Source organism: Prionailurus viverrinus, chromosome B3, assembly GCF_022837055.1.
Source record: "Prionailurus viverrinus isolate Anna chromosome B3, UM_Priviv_1.0, whole genome shotgun sequence".
NCBI lineage: Eukaryota > Metazoa > Chordata > Mammalia > Carnivora > Felidae > Prionailurus > Prionailurus viverrinus.
The window spans coordinates 82409015-82434461 of NC_062566.1; the positions used below are offsets into that span (position 1 = coordinate 82409015).

Genomic DNA, 25447 nt, shown 5'->3' on the forward strand with positions numbered 1-25447 from the left:
AATGGGCAGAGGATCTGAATAGAGATTTTTCCAGAAAAGATACAGATGGCCTACAGTTACATGAAAAGATGCTCAAGATCACTAATCACCAGGGAAATGCAAATCAAAACCACAATGAAATATCACCACACACCTTTTAGAGTGGCTATCATCAAAAGGACAAGAAATAACAAGTGTTGATGAAGATACGGAGAATAGGGAATTCTTGTACTCTGTTAGTAGGAATGTAAGTTGGTATAGCCACTGTGGAAAACAGGTTCCTTAAAAAATTAAAAATAGGACTACCACATGATCCAACAATCCCACTTCTAGACATTTGTCCAAAGAAAATTAAACCACTAAGTTGAAAAGATACAGGCAACCCCCCATGTTTCTTGCAACACTATTTATAATAGCAAAAATATGGAAGCAATGTAAGTGTCCACTGATGGATGAATGTGAAAGAAAATGTGACACACACACACACACAATCACACACACAGGAGTATTCAACCATGAAAAAGAATGAAATCTTGCCATTTGTGACAACATGGATGGACCTTGAAGGCATTTTGCTAACTGAAATAAACCATATAGAGAAAGACAAATGATCTTGCTTCTATGTAGAATCTAACCCCCTCCCAAACTCCAAAAAACCAAGCTCATAGATACAGAGAACAGATTGGTGGTTGCCAAAGGTGACGGGTGGGGAGGTGGGTGAAATAGGTGAAGGGAATCAAAAGCTACAAATTACTAGTTTTAAGATAAATAAGTCATGGGGATGTAATGTACAGCATGAAGACTATAGTTAATTATACTGTATTGCATATTTGAAAGCTGCTGAGAGAGTAGATCTTAAAAGTTTCTTTTTATAAGAAAAGAAATTCTGTAACTATATATAGTGATGAATGTTAACCTGACTTATTGTGGTGATCATTTTGCAGCATATACAAATATTGAATCATTATATTATACACCTGAAAATAATGTAATGTTATATGTCAATTATATCTCAATTATAAAAATAAAGAGAAAGGAAATAGAACTCTTAGGAAAGAAATTGAAAATATAGGGGAGAAACAGAAAACATTTTAGAATTAAAAACATAATAACTGAAATAAAAAGCTTAGTGGATGGGCTCAAAAGTAGAGTGGCAGAGACAGGAATCAGTGAAGTTGAAGATAGAACAATAGAATTTATCCAGTCTGAACAACAAAGAGAAATAAACTGAAAAAAATAGACTTGTGGGAACAGGTCCCTTGACCTGTGGGGATATTACCAAAGATCTAACATTTGTGTTGTTACAGTCCTGCAAGGAGAAGAAAAAGAAGAGATAGAGGTGACTGAAAATGTGTAAGAAGAAATGATGGCTGAAAAACTCTGAATTTGGAAAAATACAAACATATTTAGGAACCTGAACAAACCCCAAGCAGGAAAAATCTAAAGAAATTTGTACTAAGTCACATAATACTCAAACTTATGAGAAGTAATGACATAGAAAAAAACCTTGAAAGAACCAAGAGAGGGACAGTATGTTACTTATAGGAGAAAAACAATTTGAATGGCAGTGGATTTCTCATCAGAAACTATTGAAGCCAGAAATCAGTCCTGTATCTGGAGAAAATATCCTTTGGGAATAAAAGGGAATCAAGACATTTTCAGACGAAAGGAAACAGAGAATTTGTTGCTGGCAGATTTGCCCTAAAAAAATGACTAAAGGAAGTTCTCTAAATAGGAAAAAAATGATGAAAAGAAGAATCTTGGAGTATCTAGAAGGAACAAAAACATTTAAAGCAAAAATATGAGTAAATGCATTAGTTTCCTTCTCCTTTTGAGTATTCTAAATTATGTTTGTCAGTTGAAACAAAAATTATGTTATTAAATGTATATGGAGGAAATGTTTAAAATAATTATATTATAAATGGGGAAGGGTAAGGAGACATAAAGGGAGGCAAGGTTTCATATTACTCAAACTGGTAAAATGATGACATTTGTAGACTTTGATAAGTTATTTTTACATAATGTAATTCCTAGAACAAAACTAAAAAGCTATAGAAAGAGATACACTCAAAAACACCATAGATAAATAAAAGTGGAATTTAAAACTATATCCAGGCAATAGGAAGGCAGGAAAAAGAAAACAGAAAAACAAAAAATACCAGATAGAGCAAACAAAACAAAAAAAATGAAATGGCAGACTATATCCATAAGTTATATGTAAATTGTCTAAATACACCACTTAATGTGACAGAGATTGTAGAGTAGATTAAAAGAACATGACTCAGTATATAGTGTCTACGAGTAACTGACTTCAGTTATGATGATATGGGAAGGTTGAAAGCAAAAGGTAAAAAAAGGTATAGCATGCAAACATAAATCAAAGAAAAGCAGGTTATTAATATTATTATTAATATCATTAATGTCAGAAAAAGTAGACTTTCAAGCAAAGGAAGTTATCAGAGACAGAGAGGGGCATTATACTGTGATAAAAGCGCCAACCTACCAGGAAGACATGGCAGTCTTAAGAAGTATGTGCACCAAAGAACATACCTACAAAATATGTGCAGCAAAAACTGAATGAGAAATGGGATATTCCACATTTACAGTTGGAGAGTTCAACATCCCTCTGTAAGTAATTAATAAAACATTTGGAGAGAAAATCTGCAAGGATGTAGAAGAACTCAAAAACTCCATTAACCAATAGAATCTAGTTGAAATTATATATGATTACACCCAACAAAAACAGAATACACATTTTTTTCAAGTTCCCATAGGACATATACCAAGACAGAGCAAATCCATAATGGAATCAACTTAGATATCAATAACAAAGATAACAGAAAAATATCCAAATAGTTAGAAGCTAAATAATAAAGTTATAAGTAATTGTGGCTTAACAAGAAAGTCTCAACAGATAGAAAACCATATAGAAAATCAATTGAACAGAATTACAATGAACATATAACATATCAGAATGTGTGGCACACAGTTAAAGCACTGCTGAAAGGGAAATTTATAGCACTAAATGCTTACCGTAAGCACTAAATGCTTACCGTAGAAAAGACAAAGTATCGGGGCGCCTGGGTGGCTCAGTCAGTTAAGCGTCCGACTTCAGCTCAGGTCATGATCTCACAGTCTGTGGGTTCGAGCCCTGCATTGGGCTCTGTGCTGACAGCTCAGAGCCTAGAGCCTGCTTCCGATTCTGTGTCTCCCTCTCTCTCTGCTCCTCCCTGGAGGAGCATGCTCTGTCTCTCTCTGTCACAAAAATAAATAAAAACATTTTAAAAAATAAAAAAAAAGAAAAGACAAAGTATCAATAAATAATTTTAAAACATATTTGAGTTTTATTTGTTTATTTTGAGAGGGAGATGGAGAGAAAGCATGCATGAGCAGGTGAGAAGCAGAGAGAGAGAAGGGGAGAGAGAATCTCAAGCAGGCTCCACATGGTTAGCAGAGAACCTTATGTGGGGCTCGAACCTGGGAACCAAGATCATGACCAAGTCAAAACCAAGAGTCATCTGCTCAAGTGACTGAGCTACTCAGGTGCCCCTCAATAAATAATTTAAGCTTCTACCTCAGAAACCTAAAAAAAGAGGAGCAAAATAAAAAGTAAGCAAAGGGAAGGAATAATAAAGGGCAGAAATCAGTAAAATTGAAAACAGAAAATATAGAGAAAATCAATGCAACAAAATCTAATTCTTTGAAAAGATCAATAAAATTGATCTCTAACAAGACTGACAAGAAAAAAAATAAAGGACACAAGTTAACCGATATTAGAAATGAAATGCGAGATGTCCCTAAAGATCTTTCAGATGTCAAAAGAATAAGGGAACACTATGAGTGACTCTACACATATAAATTTGACAACTTAGATGAAATGGAGCAGTTCCTCAGAAAACAAAGCTGCCACAGCTCACTCATTATGAATGAAGTAGATAATTTGAGTAGCCTTATAACTATTAAGGAAATTGAATTATTAAAAATGTGTTTTTGTTTGAGTATAGTTGACATACAATGTTACATTACTTTCAGGTATATAATATAGTGGTTCAGCTTCTTTAACCTTTATGCTATATGCATAGTGCATATATATGCATAGCTGCAAGTGCAGCTACCTTCTCTCACCATATAACACTATTCCAATATCATTGACTGTATTCCCTACACTGTATTTTTCATTCCCATGACTTATTCACTACATAATAAGAAGCTGTATCTCCTAATACACTTCACCCATTTTTGCCTGTTCTCCACCTTTCTTCCCTCTGGCAACAATCAGTTGGTTCTCTATATTTATAGGTCTGATTCTGCTTTTTGTTTATTCATTTCATTTTTTATATTCCACATGTGAGTGAAATCATATGGTATTTGTCTTTCTCGGTCTGACTTATTTCACTTAGAATAATACCCTCTAGGCTCATTCATGTCACAAATGGCACCATCTTATCCTTTTCTATGGCTGTGTAATATTCCAGTGTGTGTGTGTGTGTGTGTGTGTGTGTGTGTGTGTGTGTTTACATACTACATCTTCCTTATCCATTCATCTACTGATAGACACTTAGGTTGCTTCCTAAGTAAATAATGCTGCAACAACCATAGGGGTACCACACATCTTCTCAAATTTGTGTTTCATTTTCTTCAGATGAATACCCAGTAGCGGAATTATTGGATCATATGGAATTTCTATTTTTAATTTTTTGAGGAACCTCCATACAGTTTTCCAGTGGCTGCACCGGTTTACATTTCCACCAACAGTGCAAAAGGGTTCCTTTCTCTCCACATCCTCGTCAACACTTGTTATTTTTTAGTCTTTTTTATTTTAGCCATTCTGACAGGTGTAAGGTGATACCTTGTGATTTTGATTTTCATTTCCACTAATGAGTGGTGATGTTGAGCATCTTTTTATGTATCTGTTGGCCATCTGTATGCCTTCTTTGGAAAAATGCCTACTCAGGTCTTCTGCCCAGTTTTTTGAAGTATTTTTTAAAGTTTATTTATTTTGAGAGAGAGAGAGTGCACAAGTGTGCACAAGTGAGGGAGGGGCAGAGAGAGAAGGAGACAGAGAATCTTAAGTAGGTTCCATGCTGTCAGTGCAGACCCTTATGTGGGGCTTGAATTCATGAACAGTGAGATCATGACCTGAGCCGAGATAATGATTCGGTCGTTTAATGGACTGAGCCACCGAGGTGCCTCTTCACCCCAATTTTTTTTAATTAGATTTTTGTGTGTGTGTGTGTTGAATTGTATAAGTTCTTTATATGTTTTGGTATTAGCCCCTTATCAAATATATAATTTGCAAATATTTTCTCCCATTCAGTAGGTTGCCTTTTCATTTTGTTGATGCTTTCCTGTGCTGAGCAAAAGCTTTTTATTTTGATGTAGTCCTAATAATTTAATTTTGCTTTAATTTCCCTTGTCTTAGGAGACATATCTAGGAAAATGTTACTGTAGGGCTTACATTTAGATCTTTTTCCATTTTGAGTTTATTTTTGTGTATGGTGTTAGAAAGTGGTCCAGTTTTCCCCAGCATCGTTTATTGAAGAGACTTTCCTCCATTGTACATTCCTGCTTCCTTTGCCATAGATTAATTGGCTGTGTATGTGTGGGTTTATTTCTGGGCTCTCTATTCTGTTCTACTGAGCCATGTGTCATACTGTTTTGATTACTCCAGCTTTGTAGTATATTTTGAAATCAGGAATTGTGACACCTTCAGCTTTGTTCTTTTTTCTCAAGATTTCTTTGGCTATTCAGGCTCTTTACTGATTTCATACAAGTTTTAGTATCATTTGTTCAAGTTCTGTGAAAAATGCTGTCGGTATTTTGGTAGGGATTGCACTGAATTATTGCTTTGGGGAATATGGACATTTTAACGATATTAATTCTTCCAATCCATGACCATGAAATATCTTTTTATTTGTTTGTGTCATCTTCAATATCTTTAATCAGTATTTTATAGTTTTCAGAGTACATATCTTTCACCTCCTTGGTTAAGTTTATTCCTAGGTAAGTATTTTATTATTTTTGATACAATCGTAAATGAAATTATTTTCTTAATATCTCTTTCTGATACTTTGTTATTAGTGTATAGAAACTCAACCAATTTCTGGGTGTTAATTTTGTATCATGCAACTTTACTGAATCCATTTATTCTAGTAGTTTTTTTGGTGGAGTCTTTATGGAGGAAATTGAATTCTTAATTTAAAAAAATCTCCTCTCAACCCTCTGGAAAACATTTCAGCAATCTTTTTTTTTAACTGAACATGCAACTACCAGTCAGCAATAAAAAGGAATGAACTCTTGATGTATGCAACTATAAGGATGAATCTTCAGAGAATTATGCTAAAAAAAGCATTTTTAAAAGATTACATACCTTATGGTTTCCTTACATAACATTCTTGAAGTAACAAAATTATAAGAATGGAAGACAGATTAGTGGTATCTAGGGTTTAAGCATGGGGGGTGGGATGAGTGTGTCTATAAAAGGACAACATGAGGGATCCTGTGGTAATGAAAATGTTCTGTGTTTTGACTGTATTAATGTTAATATTTGTTTGTGATATTGTACTATAGTCTTGCAAGATGTTACCTTTGAGGGAAACTAGTATAGACGGGATCTCTCATTATTTAATATTTCTTAAAACTGCATGTGAATCTATAATTATCTCAAAAATAAAGAAGTTCAATAAAAAATTGTGATTGTTAGACCACAACAAAGCAATTAAACTTAGTTATTAATATTGAATGATAATTTGTGTAGCTGAAAGATAATGTATTAAATGATAATTCCTACAGCTAAAAATTTTTGTTGCAAATGAAAGCAGAAACCATATCGATGACTTTTTCATACCTTGATACATTAAAATCTATTGGTTTTTTTGTACTTGCAATGTATTTTTTTTACCCATTTGTTATTTTGTAACATTGTACCTTGGTTATTTGGAAAATATTGTTCATCAAGTTATGTAGATCTTCAAAAGTTGATACATTTCACTATAATATCAAAATACCGTATTTTTAATATTATCAGAAAAAGGTTTTAGCATTGTGTTAGAAGGTGGAGGAAGGACAGCAAAGTATCGTCCAGACTGAGAAGGCACTTTATGACTGAAAAAGGAAGCAAACCACTCCATACCATTTATAGTTTTATTCAGGGTAACTTACTGACAAGGGGGATTGGGCAGACAAACTACTCAGGTACTATGCAGCTATTCTCTGTCCAATCTGGACCCTAATCTTTAGCTTTTATAGAGTGAGGGGCATTGTGGTGAGGTTAAAAGGTAGTTATCAAAAGTGGTGGCATCTGTGCACCAGTCAGCTTTACTGGTTACCAAAAGCGGAGCCTTCTGTGAACCACTTTAAGGAAGATCAGAATGAGCCTTCCCACATTCCTGTCAGTGTATACATCAACCTCCGTGGGGTCTGCCATGTGGCACTGAGGGGGGGGTCATTGCACAGGCATGGACAAGGTGGAGGGCCAAAGATGGAGTCAGTGTGGTCAGCAGTCTTCTACATTGGGAACCTGACAGGCTCATGGTGAGGGGCACAAATTTCCCAAAATTCTAATTTTGGCTAAATGCTTAAATTGTTTCATTGGCACAGACACTATAAGTGGTTTTGTTTGAAATGACAGGATTTCTTCATTTAGTTTCAAGAAAATGCTTGCCACATATCCAAGTCTGAATGACCAGTTTGATGTGTGTCTTGTCAAAGTGAAAATGGTGGCAGGTTCAGTTCACAACTCTAACAATAGCACGTGTTTTTCCTCAAATCCACCATTCTGCGGCCACCGAAACACTTTATGTGTAATTCTCATTTAGTCACATTGATGTGTGCTTACAAAATAAAGATGTGTTCTTAACAATTTTTCCTGCCTTCTGGTGTGCATTTTTAAGGTGCTGCTGCCTTGATTCATGGTAAGGTGCCATCAGTTTTACTCAATGTTTTGTTTGTTTGTTTGTTTGTTTGTTTTGCACCATCAGTGCAAATTTCAACACAGAGAAAAAGGCAAGTAGCCTCTTAATATTATTGAGGAAATAGTTTTCAGGTGTGGAAAGGTATTGAAAAGGTCTTGAAAAGACCCTCGAAAAGATCTTGAGTTCTTCGGAGTCTCAGACCACATTTTGAAAAGTCTCGTTCATCCTTATGTTTCACTTCTCTGAAGCTTGACTCATCCCTGGGAACTAATTTGCATGTCTCTCTCCCTTAGTGAACAGAATATTCTGACCTTGGCTCTTCAGTGTGAACAGGAGTTATTGTATGGGGTTGTAATGTACATAGTAACCACAGGGGCTGTGCAGGTGCTATTACACTTAATCAGCCTGGTTGCTTAATAGTAATTTACTTTGCTGTGCAATCCCTGTCTTCCTGTTGAGTACTAGCAGCCACCAACCCTGTCACTTCTAACTATTTTCCTAGCTCTTCTCTTAGAAAGTTCTGAGCATTGCAGGGGAAATCAGTTTACCATGATGAGTGTTTCTTTACCAGTTTAATTTGATAAATTCTCTCCTGAAGGTGCACTTGTGCTTTTCCTTAATAGCAAAGTGCTGTTGCTTGGTGATAGATTTTCCTCTCTTCCCTCTTTGAGTGTCATATCTTGCTTACTTCTAGGGGAATACTTTTATTCTGGATGCTTAAGCTGCTGGAAGTCTATCTACTACACAGAAGGAATTACTGTATTGTATGTATCCTATCATTTGAATGCCTGAAATCTTCTTAATTTCTAGTTGATCTTTGGAAGAAGAGTTGTCAGATGATTTTGGAAGATTTTATTCATCTTTTAGCAAGGACTTCCTGGTTGTAGGTCTGTACAGCATAAAGTGACATAATGCGCCCAGCAAAACAGAGGATGAGTGAGATAGAAACTTAATTTTGAATTCTTATGGTGGACAAATTAACCTGGCACCTGCAAAATCTGCTTTTCTCTACTCGGTTGGTATAGGAAATGCAATCAAGTATATGGAGTAGTTGAAGTATATCTGACTGGAAATAAAGTGGTCAAGACTCAGTGTCACCTTATAATTGTGGATCTTTATGTACTGTGTTTGGGTCTTTGTATATTATTCTAAAAGGTCTGTGTAACACCCACCCTCTAGGAGATATCACTATTAAGGTTTCATAGTCAATGCTGCAGTGACGCTTGCAAGTTGATGCTCTAACATTGTTTGAGGTCATTTTTCTGGTGAAAAATCTTCTTTGGGAAAATGAATAGTCCAATTAAGTATTATTAAAAGTCAACGGAAACATCAAAGAAACATAATCACCAATAATACCATGCATTCAAACAGCTATTTATTTTTAAAAATCTTACCACATTTTCTTCAAGGTTTTGTCATGAATGTCTGATTAATTTTTATGCCTCCAACTATTTTTTGAGACAAATTTTTTGTTTGATTTAATATTTAATTATTTATTTATAATAAACTTTATTTTGTAGAGTTGTTTCAGAGTACAGAAAAATTGCAAAGACGGTATGGAGGTTTCCCACATATTACACATCCTGTCTCCCCCATTATTAATACGATAATAGTGGGTTAATAGTGGCCCCAAAGAAATATGTCCAAGGCCTAACCCACAATACCTGTGAATGTGACCTTATTTGGAAATAGGATCTTTGCAAATATAATTCAGAATCTTGGGGTGCATTCTGGATTTAGGGTGGGCCCTAAATCCAATAGGACAGGGTCGTTATAAGAGGAAAATGCCTTTGACCACACAGACACACAGGAAGGCCATTTGACGGTAGACGTAGAGATTGGAAGGATGCATCTGCAAGCTAAGAAATGCCCGGGACTGATGGCAACCACCAGAAGTTAGGAAGAGGCAAGGAAGGATTCTTCCCGAGAGCCTTCCAAGGGAGCCTGGAAAATACCCACACCTTGATTTTGGACTTCTAGTCTCCAGAACAGTGAGAGAACACATTTCTGTTACTTTAAACCACCAGTGGTAATTTGTTAGGGCAGCGTCAGCAAACTAATACAGCTTACAGTTCCATGAACTAGTATTTATACATTGTTATTAACTAAGGCCCATATTTTATTCAGACTTCTTTAGTTTTTATGTAATGTTAATTTTCTGTTCCGGGATCCCATCTAGGATACCTCAATATATTTAGTTGTCATATTTGTTAGTTTGCTCTTGGCTGTGGCAGTTTCTAAGATTTTGGGGGAGTAGTAGTCAGGTATTTTGTAGAATGTCCCCCCATTGGGATTTGCCTGGTGTGATTTTGGAGGGAAGACAACCAAGGGAAAGCACCATTTTGATTACATCATATCAAAGGTGCGTATTATCAACATGTGTTATGACTGTTGATGTTAGTCTTAATCATCTGAAGTAGTGTTTCTCAAGTTTCTTCATTGTATAGTTTCTCTTTTCCCCCATTTTCATACCATACTCTTTGGGAGGAAGTCACTTATGTTCAGCTCACACTTTACGAATGTGGAGTCGTGCTCTATCTCCTGGAGGCCAGAGTATAATAAAAAAATTAATTTGTATTTGTGCAGATTTGTCTTTTCTTCTCATTTATTTATTCATTCAATTATTTATATAGTATGAGTCATGGATATTTATGTTGCACTTTGAGTTATACTCCAATACTACTTTATTATTATTATTAATATTAATATTTTGCTAAAACATTTTGAGCATTGGTTATTGAGAGTTCCTTCAGTTGGCTCCTATGTCCCTTCAACACCATCCCCCATTACCGTGGGATTTTTTTATAACACTTAAAAACATTTGTTTTTAGTGTTTGTTTATTTTTGACAGAGAGAGAGACACGCAGCATGAACGGGAGAGGGGCAGAGAGAGAGGGAGACACAGAATCTGAAGCAGGCCCCAGGCTCTGAGCTGTCAGCACAGAGTCTGACATGGGGCTCAAACTCACAGACCGTGATCATGACCTGAGCTGAAGTCGGATGCTCAACCAACTGAGCCACCCAAAAGCCCCAACACTTTTTAAAAAGGCTCATCTTATATATTTCCTGTCCCAGACCACAGAATCAGCCATTTCTTTCTTTTTTTTTTTTAATGTTTATTTATTTATTTTTGAGAGGGAGAGAGAGAGAGAAAGTGAGAAAGCAAGAAAGCACAAGAGAGGGAGAGGCAGAGAAAGAGGGAGAGAGAGAATCCCAAACAGGCTTGGTGCTATCTGTGCAGAGCCCAGTGTAGGCCTCGATCTCACAAGCTGAGATATCATGACCTGAGCCAAAATCAAGTGTCAGATGTTTAACCAGCCAAGCCACCCAGGCACCCCAAGAAACAGCCATTTCAACAAGAAGCCCCAATTCCCTTTATTGCAGAACGTAATTAGAAACCAACAGCTAGACATTAGGTGTGCTTGTTGCTACTGGGGCATTGTTGCTTCCAGGCCTTCTTAGCTGACACAGTAAGGAAATATGTACTAACTCCTATAAATATGTCTGTATATAACCTGTGTCTAAATTAAGCTAAACATGGGGTCATACTGATGTCTCCAACTTGAATCTATTACGTGATCATTCTAACCTTCTCCCTTGCTTTTCTTTAAACTCCCAACCAACAGTGACAACCCTGGCTGCTACCATCTTCCATCCATTCACTTAACTGTTCAACTTCAGTGTAGACGTATTAGAATTATTGTCCCATATTCCTGGCGGATACAACTTCATCAACTTAAGTAGTGTTATATACAATTTATTTTTATAAACTATACTCATTTCCAAAGTTACTAAGGTCAGCAACTTTTTTCCCAACCCCCTTTAGTGAGGTTGTTTCATACATTTATAATACAGTTAGATTGTTTTTTTGTTATATTCTGCATTCCATCCTGGGATTCCCCTTGATTTCCTAAATTATTTTTTTCTTTTCTTTCTTTCTTTTTTTTTCTTTTCTTTTCCCTTTTCCCTTTCCCTTTCCCTTTTCCTTTCCTTTCCTTTCCTTTCCTTTCCTTTCCTTTCCTTACCTTTTCTTTTTTGAGAGAGAGAGAGAGAGAGAGAGAGAGAGAGAGAGAGAATCCTAAGCAGGTTCCACACTTAGCACAAAGCCCAAATTGGGGCTCAATCCCACGAACCGTGAGATCATGACCTGAGCTGAAATTAAGAGTCAGGTGCTTAATTGACTGAGCCACCCATGCTCCCCCCTAAATAATTTTTTTCAAATTTCTGTACACAAAGGTTCACTGTTTGTGCTCTAAAGTTCAGTGGGTTTTGACAAATGCATCATGTTATATAGCCACATTTCCAGTATCATGCAGGATAGTTTCACCTCCCTAAAAATTCACCTATGCCTGATTCAGTTTTATTTTGAAAAAGTTTGAATAAACAAACAAATATAGAAACCAAACTAACATACAACTGGTGACACTTTATCAAGAATTTGTTTTAACTTTTTGTCATACTTGTTTCAGATTTTTTAAAATAAAATAAATAAAAAAATAATAAGTCATTTTGCACTTCTTTCTAATTTCATTTCTCTTCCTCCTAACCCAGCAGCAGTTACTGTTATAATTGCAGTCTTTCTAGTTCATGATTTTATACTTTATTAGATATATATGTGACACTAAATAATAAATACTATAGTTCTGTGTGGTCTAGAGACTTTTACGTAAATGACACTTTCTAAAAGATGCTTATTTTGCTGTCAATACTGTGCTCCTAAGATCCATCTGTGGTTTATAATTTTTGGGCTTGAATGGCCTTATAGTGTTAGTTATGTGAATATGCCATATTTTATTAATTTGTTTTTCTATTAATGGACATTTAGATTGGGTTTTCTTTTTTGCTATTTCATATGCTGCACGAACATCCCTGTACATGTCTCTTCATGCACATGTGTAAGAATTTTCTTAGAGTATACAGTGGGAAGTGAAATTGCTGGGTCATGTGGCATGTACATTTTCTATTTTACTAGAAACGGCTGGTTTGTCTCCATTGCGGTTCTACTAGTTTCCCCACATCGTTGACATTTGTTGGAATTGCCAACTCTACATTTCTGCTAATCTGGTGGGTGTGAAAAGTTGCCTTTCCCAGACGTTCAGTGGTTATGGAACCAATCAACTCACTATCTGGGCAACCAGGAACACATTTGACAGAAGTTTGGGTCTTTACACTAGAGATAATTTGCTGGTTTTTACTAACCTTTCATTTTATTTCCAAAGGTGTCTGCTTATCCAGGATGTACGAAGTTGTTTTGGAATCCAACTTCACCCAAATTCTCTGTTCCAGTATCTGTTATGAAGGAAATTCTATATCCAAAATATGAGGTAACACACTGAATGACTTTTTTTGGTTGTTTAATAATTAAATTGTATAATTGATTATGACATTAAATTTTACTGGACAGTTGCTATGTAAATTGTCAGACAACTGTTGCCGTAATTAAGACTGATTGGATGGTCTTATAGTGTTGTACTTATCCATGTCACTCTAGCCAGTCAATAAGATTATTCTGCTTTTTTTTTAATGCTTATTTATTTTTGAGAGAGAGAGTACAGGCTGGGGAGGGACAGAGAGAGAGGGAGACAGAAGACCTGAAGCTGGTTCTGTGCTGACAGCAGACAGTGCAATGCAGAGCTCAAACTCTCAAACCGTGAGATGGCCTGAGCCGAAGTCAGAGGCTTAACTGACTGAGCCACCCAGGAGTCCCTATTCTGTTTTCTTTTTGAATAAATATTTTATTCGACCAAGTTTCCAAGATATAGAACTACTTGGGTTGTTTAAAAGACCTTCATGTCATTTTCATTTACTTTTTGAAGTGTACTTTTAGTTAATTTAATACCACCCAATACAGTTCTGACTCTTTTCTCTTCTTCCCTTAAAGAGTGTTTGTTTGCTCTTATATTATGTTATACTGATTATTTTAAAAATTAGAAAAGTCAAGAGAAGAAAGCCCAATGCAACTATTATTCTTCTCCCTCAAGACAATTACTACCTGTTTTTTGGTCCATTTTCTTTCATTCTCAAAAATCCTTCATCATCCTTCTTTTCTTCTACTTTTCTCCCCTTTTCTCCTTTCTTTTTATTTTTTTCCTTTTAAAACAATTCTGTGATTAACATTATTGTGCTTAAATTTTTTTTTAATTTTTTTTTAACGTTTATTTTTGAGACAGAGAGAGACAGAGCATTAATGGGGGAGGGGCAGAGAGAGAGGGAGACACAGAACTGGAAGCAGGTGCCAGGCTCTGAGCCATCAGCCCAGAGCCCGACGTGGGGCTCGAACTCACGGACTGTGAGATCGTGACCTGAGCTGAAGTCGGACGCTTAACTGACTGAGCCACCCAGGCGCCCCTGTGCTTAAATTTTTAATAGTACTTAGGATTATTTTATTTGCATGGTATTTGGGGCAGCTTACTAAAACTCAGATCATGATAAAACAAAAAATTGAAGAAATCATAGGGAGAGCATAAGAAGGGTATATTACCCTTCTTGTGTAATAGAGGTAAAATTAAATAAAAAATTATGTCCACACATGATGTTTCATGAAATAGAATAATCAGTTTACCACTTAGCTTCCCTGCAACCAAGACAGGGATGGAATCGCATTCATATTGGATCTATTCTGAATGTTAATATTGAAACATCTTTACATGTTTTAGATTACTTGGTTAAATATTATGTTGAATTCTGTAAGGCAATACTTTATTTTTAATGTATACTCATGGTGAAATATGTATGAAATGTCTTTTTCTTTGTTGCATTCTCCCATCAGGTTTATTCTTGCTTCATGAAGTTAATTGGGTAGGATTTCATTTTTTAAAAATATTCTGAAACTGATATAGCATAAAATAATCTAGAAAATTTGGAAGAACTCAGTGGAAACATCTGAACCATTTGGGAAAGTAATTGTTTGACAATTAGAATTTTTTCTTTTCTATAATATTATACTGTATATTAACTAACTGGAATTTAAATAAAAACTTAAAAAAAAAGAAAAGTCCTATGCTTATTATCTCATTGAAACTACACTGAATATAATATGCTTTCAAGTAACACCTTCCTTAATTAAGATGTGTTTACAAACATGTATAAAAGAATATTGGAATAAATGTGTGCTTAAGTCATTGAAAACAGAGAAGTTTTTCTTTTCTAATTTTTGGGTTGTTCACTTTTTTTTATTCATTTTAATTTATTTTTTATTTTAATTCCAGTATAGTTAACACACAGGGTTTTATTAGTTTCAAGTGTAAAATATAGTGATTTAACAATTCTGTACATTACCCAGTGCTCATTATGATAAGTGTAGTCTTTAATCCCCATCACCTATTTCACCCATCCCCCCACGTACCTCCCCTCTGGTAACCATCAGTTTGTTCTCTGTAGCTAAGAGTCTGTTTCTTGGTTTCTCTCTCTCTTTTTCCCTTTGTTTATTTCTTAAATTGTACATATGAGTGGAAGAACATGGTATTTGTCTTTCTTTGACTGACTTAATTCACTTAGCATTATGCTCTGTAGCTCCATTCTTGTTGTTGCAAGTGGCGAGATTTTGTTCTTTTTTATGGCTGTGTAATATTCCATTGTATATATATACCACCTCTTCTTTATCCATCCGTCAATGGACACTTGGGCTTTTTCTGTAAATTGGCTATTGTAGATAATTTTTCACTAAACATAGAGGTTCATATATTTTTCTGAATTAGTGTTTTCATATTCTTAAGTCCAGTAGTGGAATTACTGGATCATATTGTAATTCTGTTTTCAATTTTTTAGAAGTAATGTCTACACCCACTGGGGGCTCAAACTCACTATGCCAAGATCAAGCGTTTTCTGCTATACCAACTGAGCCAGCCAGGCATGCCTCTCTTTTTAGTTTTTTGAGAAACCTCGATACTGTTTTCCATAGTGACTGCACCAGTTTGCATACACTCCAATAGTGCACAAGGGTTCCTTGTTCTTGGGTTGTTCAATTATAAGTATTTTTTCTTGAGTCATTTCGTTCTTACAGAAAGCCATCTGTTTGATTGAGATGTATAAATTATATGTGGCGTATGAATATGCTGTCTCTTCAGGGTTAATCTTTCTTTTTTTTAAATGTTTATTTATTTTGAGAGACACAAGGAGAGAGGGAGCAGAGAGGGGGAAGAGACAGAGAATCCCAAGAAGGCTTCACACCCAGCACAGAGCTCATGGCTGTGAGATCATAACCTGAGCCAAAATCAAGTAGGACGCTTAACCGTTTTTTTCTTTCTTTTTTTAAAAAATTTTTTAAATGTTTATTTATTTTTGACAAAGAGAGAGAGAGAGAGAGAGAGAGAGAGAGAGACAGAGCATGAGCAGGGGAGGGGCAGAGAGAGAGGGAGACACAGAATCTGAAGCAGGCTCCAGGCTCTGAGCTGTCAGCACAGAGCCCAACGTGGGGCTCGAACTCACAGACCATGAGATCATGACCTGAGCCGAAGTCGGTTGCTCAACCAACTGAGCCACCCAGGCATCCCTGTGCTTAACCATTTCTAATGGTTAATCTTTATTTCTAATGTTGCATCACTTTCTTTCCCATTCCTGATCATATTTTTGAGAATTTTTTCTTTCTAAAAAATATTTTTTAAATGAGTTTATTTTATCTTTTCTCATTTGTTTTCAATTACAAATGCTTTAGTCTCTACTTCTCAAATTACTATACTCACACCAGTATCAAATCATACCTTTAATTTTTTTTTTTTTTTTTAGCAAGGTTTATAGTATAGGATCCCCTAGCTGTTAGATTTTTCTGGCCTGTAAGTCAGAAAAATAAGTTCAACCTATCACCTTTGACTGAAAACGCTTCCATATTAATTCAATTTTTGCCACTCTGAATTTTTATATTCAGAAGTATATTCTTCATATACTTCTATTTTTGAAAATTTTTTGATTGTTGGCTTCCTGCTTTCTATAGAAGGTTGACATTTCTATTTGGGCATTTTTTTAATTTCTTGTTGAATCGTGTAAATCGTGTTGATTTACAATTGAATGAATATCTTTATCTTTCTTCCTTTTAAGTAGTATAAGTACTTCATGAATTTTCTTCTATGTAAGATTTTGATCTCATTTCATAAATTTTTATTTATAGTGTGTTCATTTATTTTCTAAATAATTTGTATTGCCATTTTCATTATGTTTTTGATACATGACTTATGTGGGAAAGTGTTTTTAGAACTGTTCTGACTTGGCATCATTTTAATTTTATTCTTTATCCTTATTAACATAGTAAAATATATTCTTTTTTAAAAAATTTTTTTTTCAACGTTTATTTTTATTTTTGGGACAGAGAGAGACAGAGCATGAACGGGGGAGGGGCAGAGAGAGAGGGAGACACAGAATCGGAAACAGGCTCCAGGCTCTGAGCCATCAGCCCAGAGCCCGACGCGGGGCTCGAACTCACCGACAGCGAGATCGTGACCTGGCTGAAGTCGGACACTTAACCGACTGCGCCACCCAGGCGCCCCAAAATATATTCTTTAGAATATCAGTGTCTTGGAATTTATTGGTATTTGCTTGGTGGTATCCTACATATCCCAATATTGTCTATTAATTCAATGGTATTCTAAGTTGTGACCATTTTGTGGCAGCACTAGCAGAGCACAGGCTTTTCAATCCATCTTGGATTTGAATCCCACTCACTTCCTGGATAATCTTTAGTTTCCACAAGTCTCGTTTTTGTTTTTTTGTTTTGTTTTTTTGTTTTTTTTTTGTATGTAAAGTGGGTGTTCTGAGAATTTAATGAGAGGTTGTAGCATACTGCCTAATGAAAAGTCAGTGCTCAGTTAACAATAGATATAGTTGTTATATTGTTATATTAGTCCATTCTTCTGTGGCATATTTCTTTTACTTGTTTTAAAAAACACTCTTGAGGATTTTTTAGTGCAGTTGTTTTAATCTATTTCTTCATGTGTTACCAGTAGTTTTTATTTACTTTTTGCAATTAGAAGCTATTTTATCTTTATTATGAATTTAGCAATGTTTTACCTTTCTTATGAATTCTGTCTCATCAATTGTAAATGGTCTACTTTGGCTTTTTTAATGCTGGAATTCTACTGTAATATGGCCATCCCCGTGTTCTTTTCTGTTTGTATTCAGGAGTATTTTCATTTTAATCCTTGTTGTTGTTTTTTTATTTTTTTAAATTTTTGCTTTGTTTCAGACGAACCACGTAAGTAGCATATGGTTAATTTGGTCTTACTGGTATTATTATTGTTGTTACTCTGTGGTTTCTGTCTTTTAAAAATCTTCTATCTTGTTTTTTTTTGTTGTTAAACCACCATTGTTTCCTTTAGCAATATTATTGTTTTTTGCTGTTCTGAGTAACAAGGCCAATTAAAATTATTTAAGAACTTGCATGATAGTGGGTGAATAATTTTGTGCAGAAAAAAGTCAAATGATACAGCTGTGTATGGCAAAAAGGTCACTCCCCACCTTGAATGCTGTTCTTTCCTGGATCTCTTCTCTCTGAAGTTAACAATTATAAACTACATTGTGTGTATCCTTTCAAACACGTTCATTTTCATTTATGTAATGCAAATATATGCAAATTAATGTTTTTCATTGTGTGGAATCACATAATTTATATTCTTCATCTTGATTATTTTGCTTAAAACATGCTTCTGTTGATTCTCATTTATTGAGTATTTAACTATGAGCCAGACACTGTGCCAGGCACCTCTCCTGTATTATTTCATTTGACCTTCCTATGAACCCAAAGAGAAAGGTACTAATTATGTCTTCATTCAAAAAAATATCCCTCCTTTCCCATTTGTTCCCTTACCCTTTTCCTTACCTCTTTCTGGTGCTGATAGCTACTAACCCAGTTTAGAAGGGCATATTAATTATCCATTGCTGCAGATCAAATTATCCCAAAATGTAGCAGCTTAAAACGACAAACTATTACTATCTCACACAGTTTCTGAGGGTCTGGAATCCACTGTTTCTGGCCTAACTGGAAGGTTCTGGCTCAAGATCTGTCATGTTGTTTGAGTGAGGATCTCAGCTGAGGCTGCATCAAAAAAACAAAAGCAAAAACAAAAACAAAACACAAAAACCAAAAACCAAAACAAAGACAACCCCTTCCCTACAAACCACACTTGCACATATATCTTTGTAAATTTTTCTATTTGGAATTCCCAAAGTATATGTATATTTAAATCTTGGAAGATTGATGTGTATATTTGCATTTCCTTAAGTGTAGTCTAAACTTTTAATTTATTTCAGAAGATAATATTTGGGGGGGAAATATGTGATGAGCTAAAACAAGAAAGTTCATAACATAAAGGATACAAAAGATTGCCTTAATGTAAAATATTGGTAAATATTAATTTGCAAAAATAGGCATGGAATCCATGAAAATGTGATGCTTACATCTCCTTCAAGAGAATCCATTGACATAAGCATACATGACCGCCAGCCTCCAGCTGCTGTCCTGTAGATCTATCAGGGCATTTGCACCAAGGCCGTTTTTCCTCTGGGCTGCTCCTAGCCAGTGGCTGAACACAAGGGGTTTGCTAGTGTTGACCCCGTTCCTGCTTGATGGAGGGTTGTTTTCACAGGAAGCGTTGGTTCCAGAACTTTCCATCTGCCTGGCTCAGAACTGCTCTGTGATCTGAGGCTCTTGCTACTCACTCCTTCCTCTCTCTTCCTCTTTCACAGGTGTCAGACTGCATCATGGTCTGAAGGCTTCTTACTGCTCCCTCTCTCTGTGTCTTCCACTGGTCGTATCTGCTTCTAACTGAACTAACACAGCTGGGGGGTAATAGGAATACTATGTAATATTACTGCAATATACTGTAATGAGTACAAACACAAACTCTGTGTTTATAAAGGAGGGGCATGTATTTTTCTGTCTTTGTATTTAGAAAATGTGAATAGAAGGAATTGAGAGTAGGCAGAATTGTTGGAACAGAAGTAAGAATTGTAGCAAGATTGGTTTGTAACCAGGACTGGTTAAAACTGGTGATGATGGAGTAACCTGTTAGAAAGGTGGTCCAAAAGCAAATCAGTGCTGGTGGTTGTTCACACCAATGACTAGAAGAAAAAGGATCCAGGAGGACTTTCTGACACAAAAAGATGGCCTAGGACACTTTCCATACATCGCAACTGGAATCAGACCTTTGTTCAAAGAATCCTTGTTCCTTTGAATGGGAAATGGTATTTAGATACAAAGGTCTGTGTGCCCTACTTTTTAAAGGTGTATTTAACATGTTTATATATATATATTATGATCACTGATATTTTTTGTTTTATCCTACCATATACTTTGTGTTTTTTATTGACTCTGGCTTTATTTCTTCTTTTATTCCTTTTCCTAAATTTATCTTTTTGTTGTTAAATTTTTTTTAAAAAGTCAGTGGTCTAGATATAATATATTCTGGTTTTATTTTTACTTTTTCTATTTCAAAAAATTGTGTTTTATCATCCCTATTTTGGAAGTATGTGTACTGTTTCTTATTCTTATGGTGATTTCCCTCGATAGACATCTTTAACTTATCAAAATCTGATGTTGATCAATACCTTTATACTCTTTATACTCTTCCAGGAAAATTCAGTGACTTTAAAACCTTTCAATTCCATTTACCCCCTTTTGACTTAGTATGTTTTCACTTTGATATATTATTAGATATTTATCTTCTAAAACCCTCAAAACATTGTTATTAATATTTTATAAAATATAATTATCTCTCCTTTTCTTTTTTCTTTTCTTTTTTTCTTTTCTTTTCTTTCCTTTTCTTTTCTTTCTTTCTTTCTTTCTTTCTTTCTTTCTTTCTTTCTTCCTTTCTTTTTTTTCTCTCTCTCTAGTATCTCAGATCTTTCTGTCTGGCATCATTCTACCTTTTGCCTAAAATATATCCTTTAGAATTTGCTTTAAGGCAAGTGGGAGTTCCATAGTTGGTGAAAATCTTGTTTTTTCTTTGTTCCAAATGTCTTTATATTAGCTCATTCTTGAGAGAGATTATACTTGGGTATGATGTATTTTGCAGATATATTCTTTTAGTACACTAATGATGTTCTACTATTTTCTGGCATCCACTATTGCTGTTGAGCAATGGGTCTTAAATGTGAATTTTTTGAGGATGATCAACTCCTTGCTTCCTCCCAAAGTGACTACTTTTAAGTTTTTCTCTTTTTTTCCCCCTATTTTCAATATGGTGTGTCTAGGGGCAGATTTCTTTTTATTTATGCTTTGGAATCTCTGGGATTTTTGAATGCATACTTTGATGTCTTTCATCAACTATGGAGAATTTTTAGTTATGACTTCTTCAAATGTTGCCTCTGTCCATTCTTTCTTTCATTTTCTGGGATTTTAATCATACGTATTAGCTTTTTTTTTTTTTTTTCTTCTTCATGCTGGATTCTGGGTAATTTCCCTTCTGGTCTATCTTATAGTTCAAGTTCATAAATTCTTTCTTCAGTTGTGTCTAAGATACTGTTAAACTTGTTTACTGTATTTTTAAATTTGGTTTTGTGTTTTTCTTTTTAGAATATTTATTTTTTTCCCAAATCTGTTATGTTCTAGTGTTTTATTTCTTTGTGTACCTATCTTTAAGTGTTTATTATTGTATTTAAAACGTTATTTTTAGGAAACGTTTGGACTAACAATGGCATTTCTTTTCTCCAGAGAAACTTCTTGTCAGAAGTTAGCCCTCAGAAATAGTTTTAGTCTAAAGTTGAGGCTTGAATTTCTTTGAACACCCTTGTGATGGAACTGAGGCTGAAAGTCTACAGAAAGGTTACTTACTACCATTCTTTTTTAAAAAAAGAGGTTTAAAACTTTCATTTTATTTTATTTTATTTTATTTTATTTTATTTTATTTTAGTAGGCTCCATGCCCAATGTGAGGTTTGAACTCAGGACCCTGAGATCAAGAGTCACATTCTCTACTGACTGAGCCCGCCGGGCACCCTTGCTTCTTTTCACTTTAAATCTGAGCATGTAGCATCTCCTGTAGCCTTGGATACTTGTATATTTTGTATATGTACAATATTATACAGTGTATTACATTTGTGTATAAATAAATAAATAATCTATAAATAAATCAAGTTCCATAACTTAGGTAAGTTCTGGGCTTCAATTTCTATCACCCTTGCCCCAAGAATTCGTCAATCTGTAACTCAGACTTGCAGCTGCTTTGGCAAGTATCATAACAAAAGCATCTTGAATACTGGGCTTACTTTTCCAGGTTCTTGCCTTTTCTTAGATTTTGGCCCAGTATCTGTTCATCATCATTTTAGCTTTTTGATGCTTTGAAGATTGTGTTTTTCATACTACAAGTAGCTTTCTTAGTTTTCCCCAGCAGCATTACCTAGCCTGCCATAATTAGAAGCAGAGTCATAATTGACTTTTCAGATAGCAAAACTGTTTCCATTTCTATCTGCCTCCTAGCTATTATTGGATGCATACAAGTTTTAGCAATACCTCTGGAGTAGAGCAATAACTCTGGAGTTACATCAGGTATCATATAAGCAATACTTGCTCTCTCAAGACACATTGGTTTGGCCAATATCTTGTCAGGTTCCAATATATGAACCATGTTCTCTTTTTAAAAAGCAACCATTTATTATTAGTAAGTTTTGCTGTTTTGATATCTGTAAAATACAGTATTACAGTTTTTGTCTTTTGTTATTGTTAAAAGAATTTTCTTAAATATATAATAGCTGCTATTCCATCATATTTTGTGTAAGCATATGACAAAATAGTTCCAATAGTTCCTTGTATATCATGTAGTTTGTCTTTGAAGAGTAATGGTGACCCCAGGTAGCCTTCTGCTATGTTTAGTAATTCTCTTAGCTTATACTGTGCTATAGCTGTGTTATAAAAATACACTAGAAGATAAATAAAAATCAATGCTGGTAGTTCCTAAATTACCCATAGCCTTCTCCATATCTGTTCCATTCTCAGTGATAATTTCCTGGTACTTTTAAAAGCTTAATTTCCTATTGAATACATATCGTTTGATTTTGAAATGTTAATTGTTTGAGACCTAAAAATTTCAGCAAAGTAGCAGTATGACTTAACTCATCATGACTACACCAGGCTGTCAAACTTAGATCTTCTAGTTGTTTCTATATATCCAAATCACTGATTATAATATAGAAGAATAACACACTTAATAATAATTTACCCTTACAACAATAAGTATACATATATAACTTAGTTGGTGGAAAGAGTTTGAATTGTAAAGCATTTAAGGAGCTTTCCATTCCAATAAAAATTTAGAATGCTTACTTATAGCTGACAGAGAATAGTCATATATTGACAGTAAATCCAAATAATATGTCTTATTCACAATTCTGATATTGGCATATTAAATAGATTCATTGCTAACCTATGGGATCACAGTATCATTGATTGCTCCTGAGATTAGTACGGCCAGAAGTAAAGTAAAAGAATCTATTTGGCCAATGGCCAACACAGAAGCCAAATTGTGGGTTTTGGCCAAATATTATGGCTGTAGCTGGACTTCTAATATGTCTGTGGTAAACGTTTTTTGTACTTCTACCTTTTCCATACATTTGGTAATAATGTTGTATTATGACATAACAGTAATCAAAGGCTTTTTAAAGTACTCCACTATATAACTTAAAACTGTTATCTTTTTATAACAGAGTGTTCAAGCAAGCAAAATTTTAATTGAGAAATTTTCATCTGAAAGCAAGGAAAGTGTCGCTTTAAATCGGCATAGCAGAAGTTCTAGGGTATGTGTGATTTTTATTTTAAATTGTGGGTTGGTTGCTTTATCTGTCTACAGCTCAGCTATAATTTCTAGTAGTTTTGGAAATTATTTGTTGGTGCTTCCTTAGTCTGGGAAATGCCTCAGAACACTCATTACTGGTGTCTTTGCTGAGGACACACTTTCTTTTTCAAATGTGTTGTCTTTGTGACACTCAGAATATGTTATTTACTGATCAATAGCAGAATGTCTGCTATGAATTTTCTTAAAACTTTGAAAATTTCCGGTCTTACACTCATTTATCACTTCTTGCCTAGGTCTTAAATGATTAAAGAAACATGTTTGTGAATGTTTTGACCAAATGGGGGCATTGGTTATGGCCATGAAACAGTAAAACTGAATTCTCTAAATGGTGATTAGACTCATGCTTATGGCTTTGTTATCACTGTAGTGTATACAAGTAAACTAATTAAATAATATACATAATTGGACAGAAAAGAGACAATGAGAGAAACTAAGAAAAGAAGAAAGGTATAAACTATACATAACTGGTTTAATAAATGTCCTGCACTTTATGGGGGACAAACAAGACACAGTTTTATTTTTCTTTCATTAGTGCCTTCAGCCCTCTGCTCCCCTTGATGATATCTTGGGATGCTGAATGGCACATAGTGGAAAGTCTTGGTGCCTTGGGACAAATCAAATCCTATTCTGGTCAGTTAACTAGGTTAAAGATATGTCTATGACTCCTCCTTTATCCCCCATACAGTTAGGTAATACTTCTTTTTTTTTTTTTTTTGGAGGGGATATGTTAATATAGATCACTTTTTTGCTATTTTCCTTATAGCACTTACTAAATATTTGTCCATATGTATGTTTGATCATTTTATTCCTCACCAGCCTGGGGTCATAGCACTCTTCTTCACTCTTTTATCCATATCACCTAGAGCAGTGACCATCACATAAAGAATAATTGAACCAATGAACGTCACCTTCTAGTTTGGAGTGCCACGTGCACTTTCTAGACTATTTTAGTAGCACTATGTACACCTGCCTGTCAGCTATTCCCAGTTTTAGTAGCTGCTTCTTCCTCCATCCTCCTACTGCCTTCTACTTTATTCTTTCTTTTTTTAATTTTTACATGTGTATTTATTTTTGAGAGGGAGATATACAGAGCATGAGCAGGGGAGGGGCAGAGAGAAAGGGAGACACAGAATCTGTAGCAGGCTCCAGGCTCCGAGCTGTCAGCACAGAGCCCAACAGCGGGACTTGAACCAATGAACCATGAGATCATGACCCGAGCTAAAGATGGACACTTGACCGACTGAGCCACCCAGGTGCTCCACCTGCTATATTCTTAAAACAAGTAGGATTATGTCACTCATGTCTCAAACTGAGTAACTCCACCTAACAAATAAAGTCAGAGTGCTTCATTAAGGCTCATAACCTGGCCTCAACCAGACTTTCTAGCTTACCTCCCATTATGTTTCTGCTTTTATGTGGTCTGCCTGCACCAGAGTCCTTGGTGACTCCCCCATGCCCCTGCTGCATTCTCTGTGCTTGTTTAGGCTGTTCCCTTGGCCTGGGATAGTCTCAACTCCAGCTCAGTCTATGGGAATGTTGCCACCTTTCACAGGCCAGCCCGCACTACCTCTTCCCGCCAGTATATCCAGGTCCCGTCCCCTTCAGAACTGACTCTGCCTATCTTGTGTTCTCTTTACACCAGATTCATTCATACCATCTGAAGTCAGGGCCACAGCTGCTTTGGATTACAGTTTTCTTTTCTTTCTGTTTCTACCATTACATTGGTTGAGGATATGGAACATGTCATTTTTTTTTTTGTACTTTCTACACTATCTAGTAT

General features: G+C 35.2%; 1 protein-coding gene across 9 annotated transcripts in view; it reads left to right on the forward strand.

Moving 5' to 3' along the window:
* TTC6 (tetratricopeptide repeat domain 6) overlaps window positions 1-25447 on the forward strand; it is a 220081-nt gene that overhangs the window by 112572 nt on the left and 82062 nt on the right. For all 9 annotated transcript variants that reach the window (XR_007153077.1, XR_007153078.1, XM_047863339.1 and 6 more), the window contains 2 exons: window positions 13112-13216; window positions 23519-23608. Coding sequence is in view for 7 of the 9 variants with exons in the window: in XM_047863339.1 (XP_047719295.1) it covers window positions 13112-13216; window positions 23519-23608 (195 nt within the window). In the remaining 2 variants the exon portion in view is untranslated. The remainder of the gene's footprint in view (window positions 1-13111; window positions 13217-23518; window positions 23609-25447) is intronic.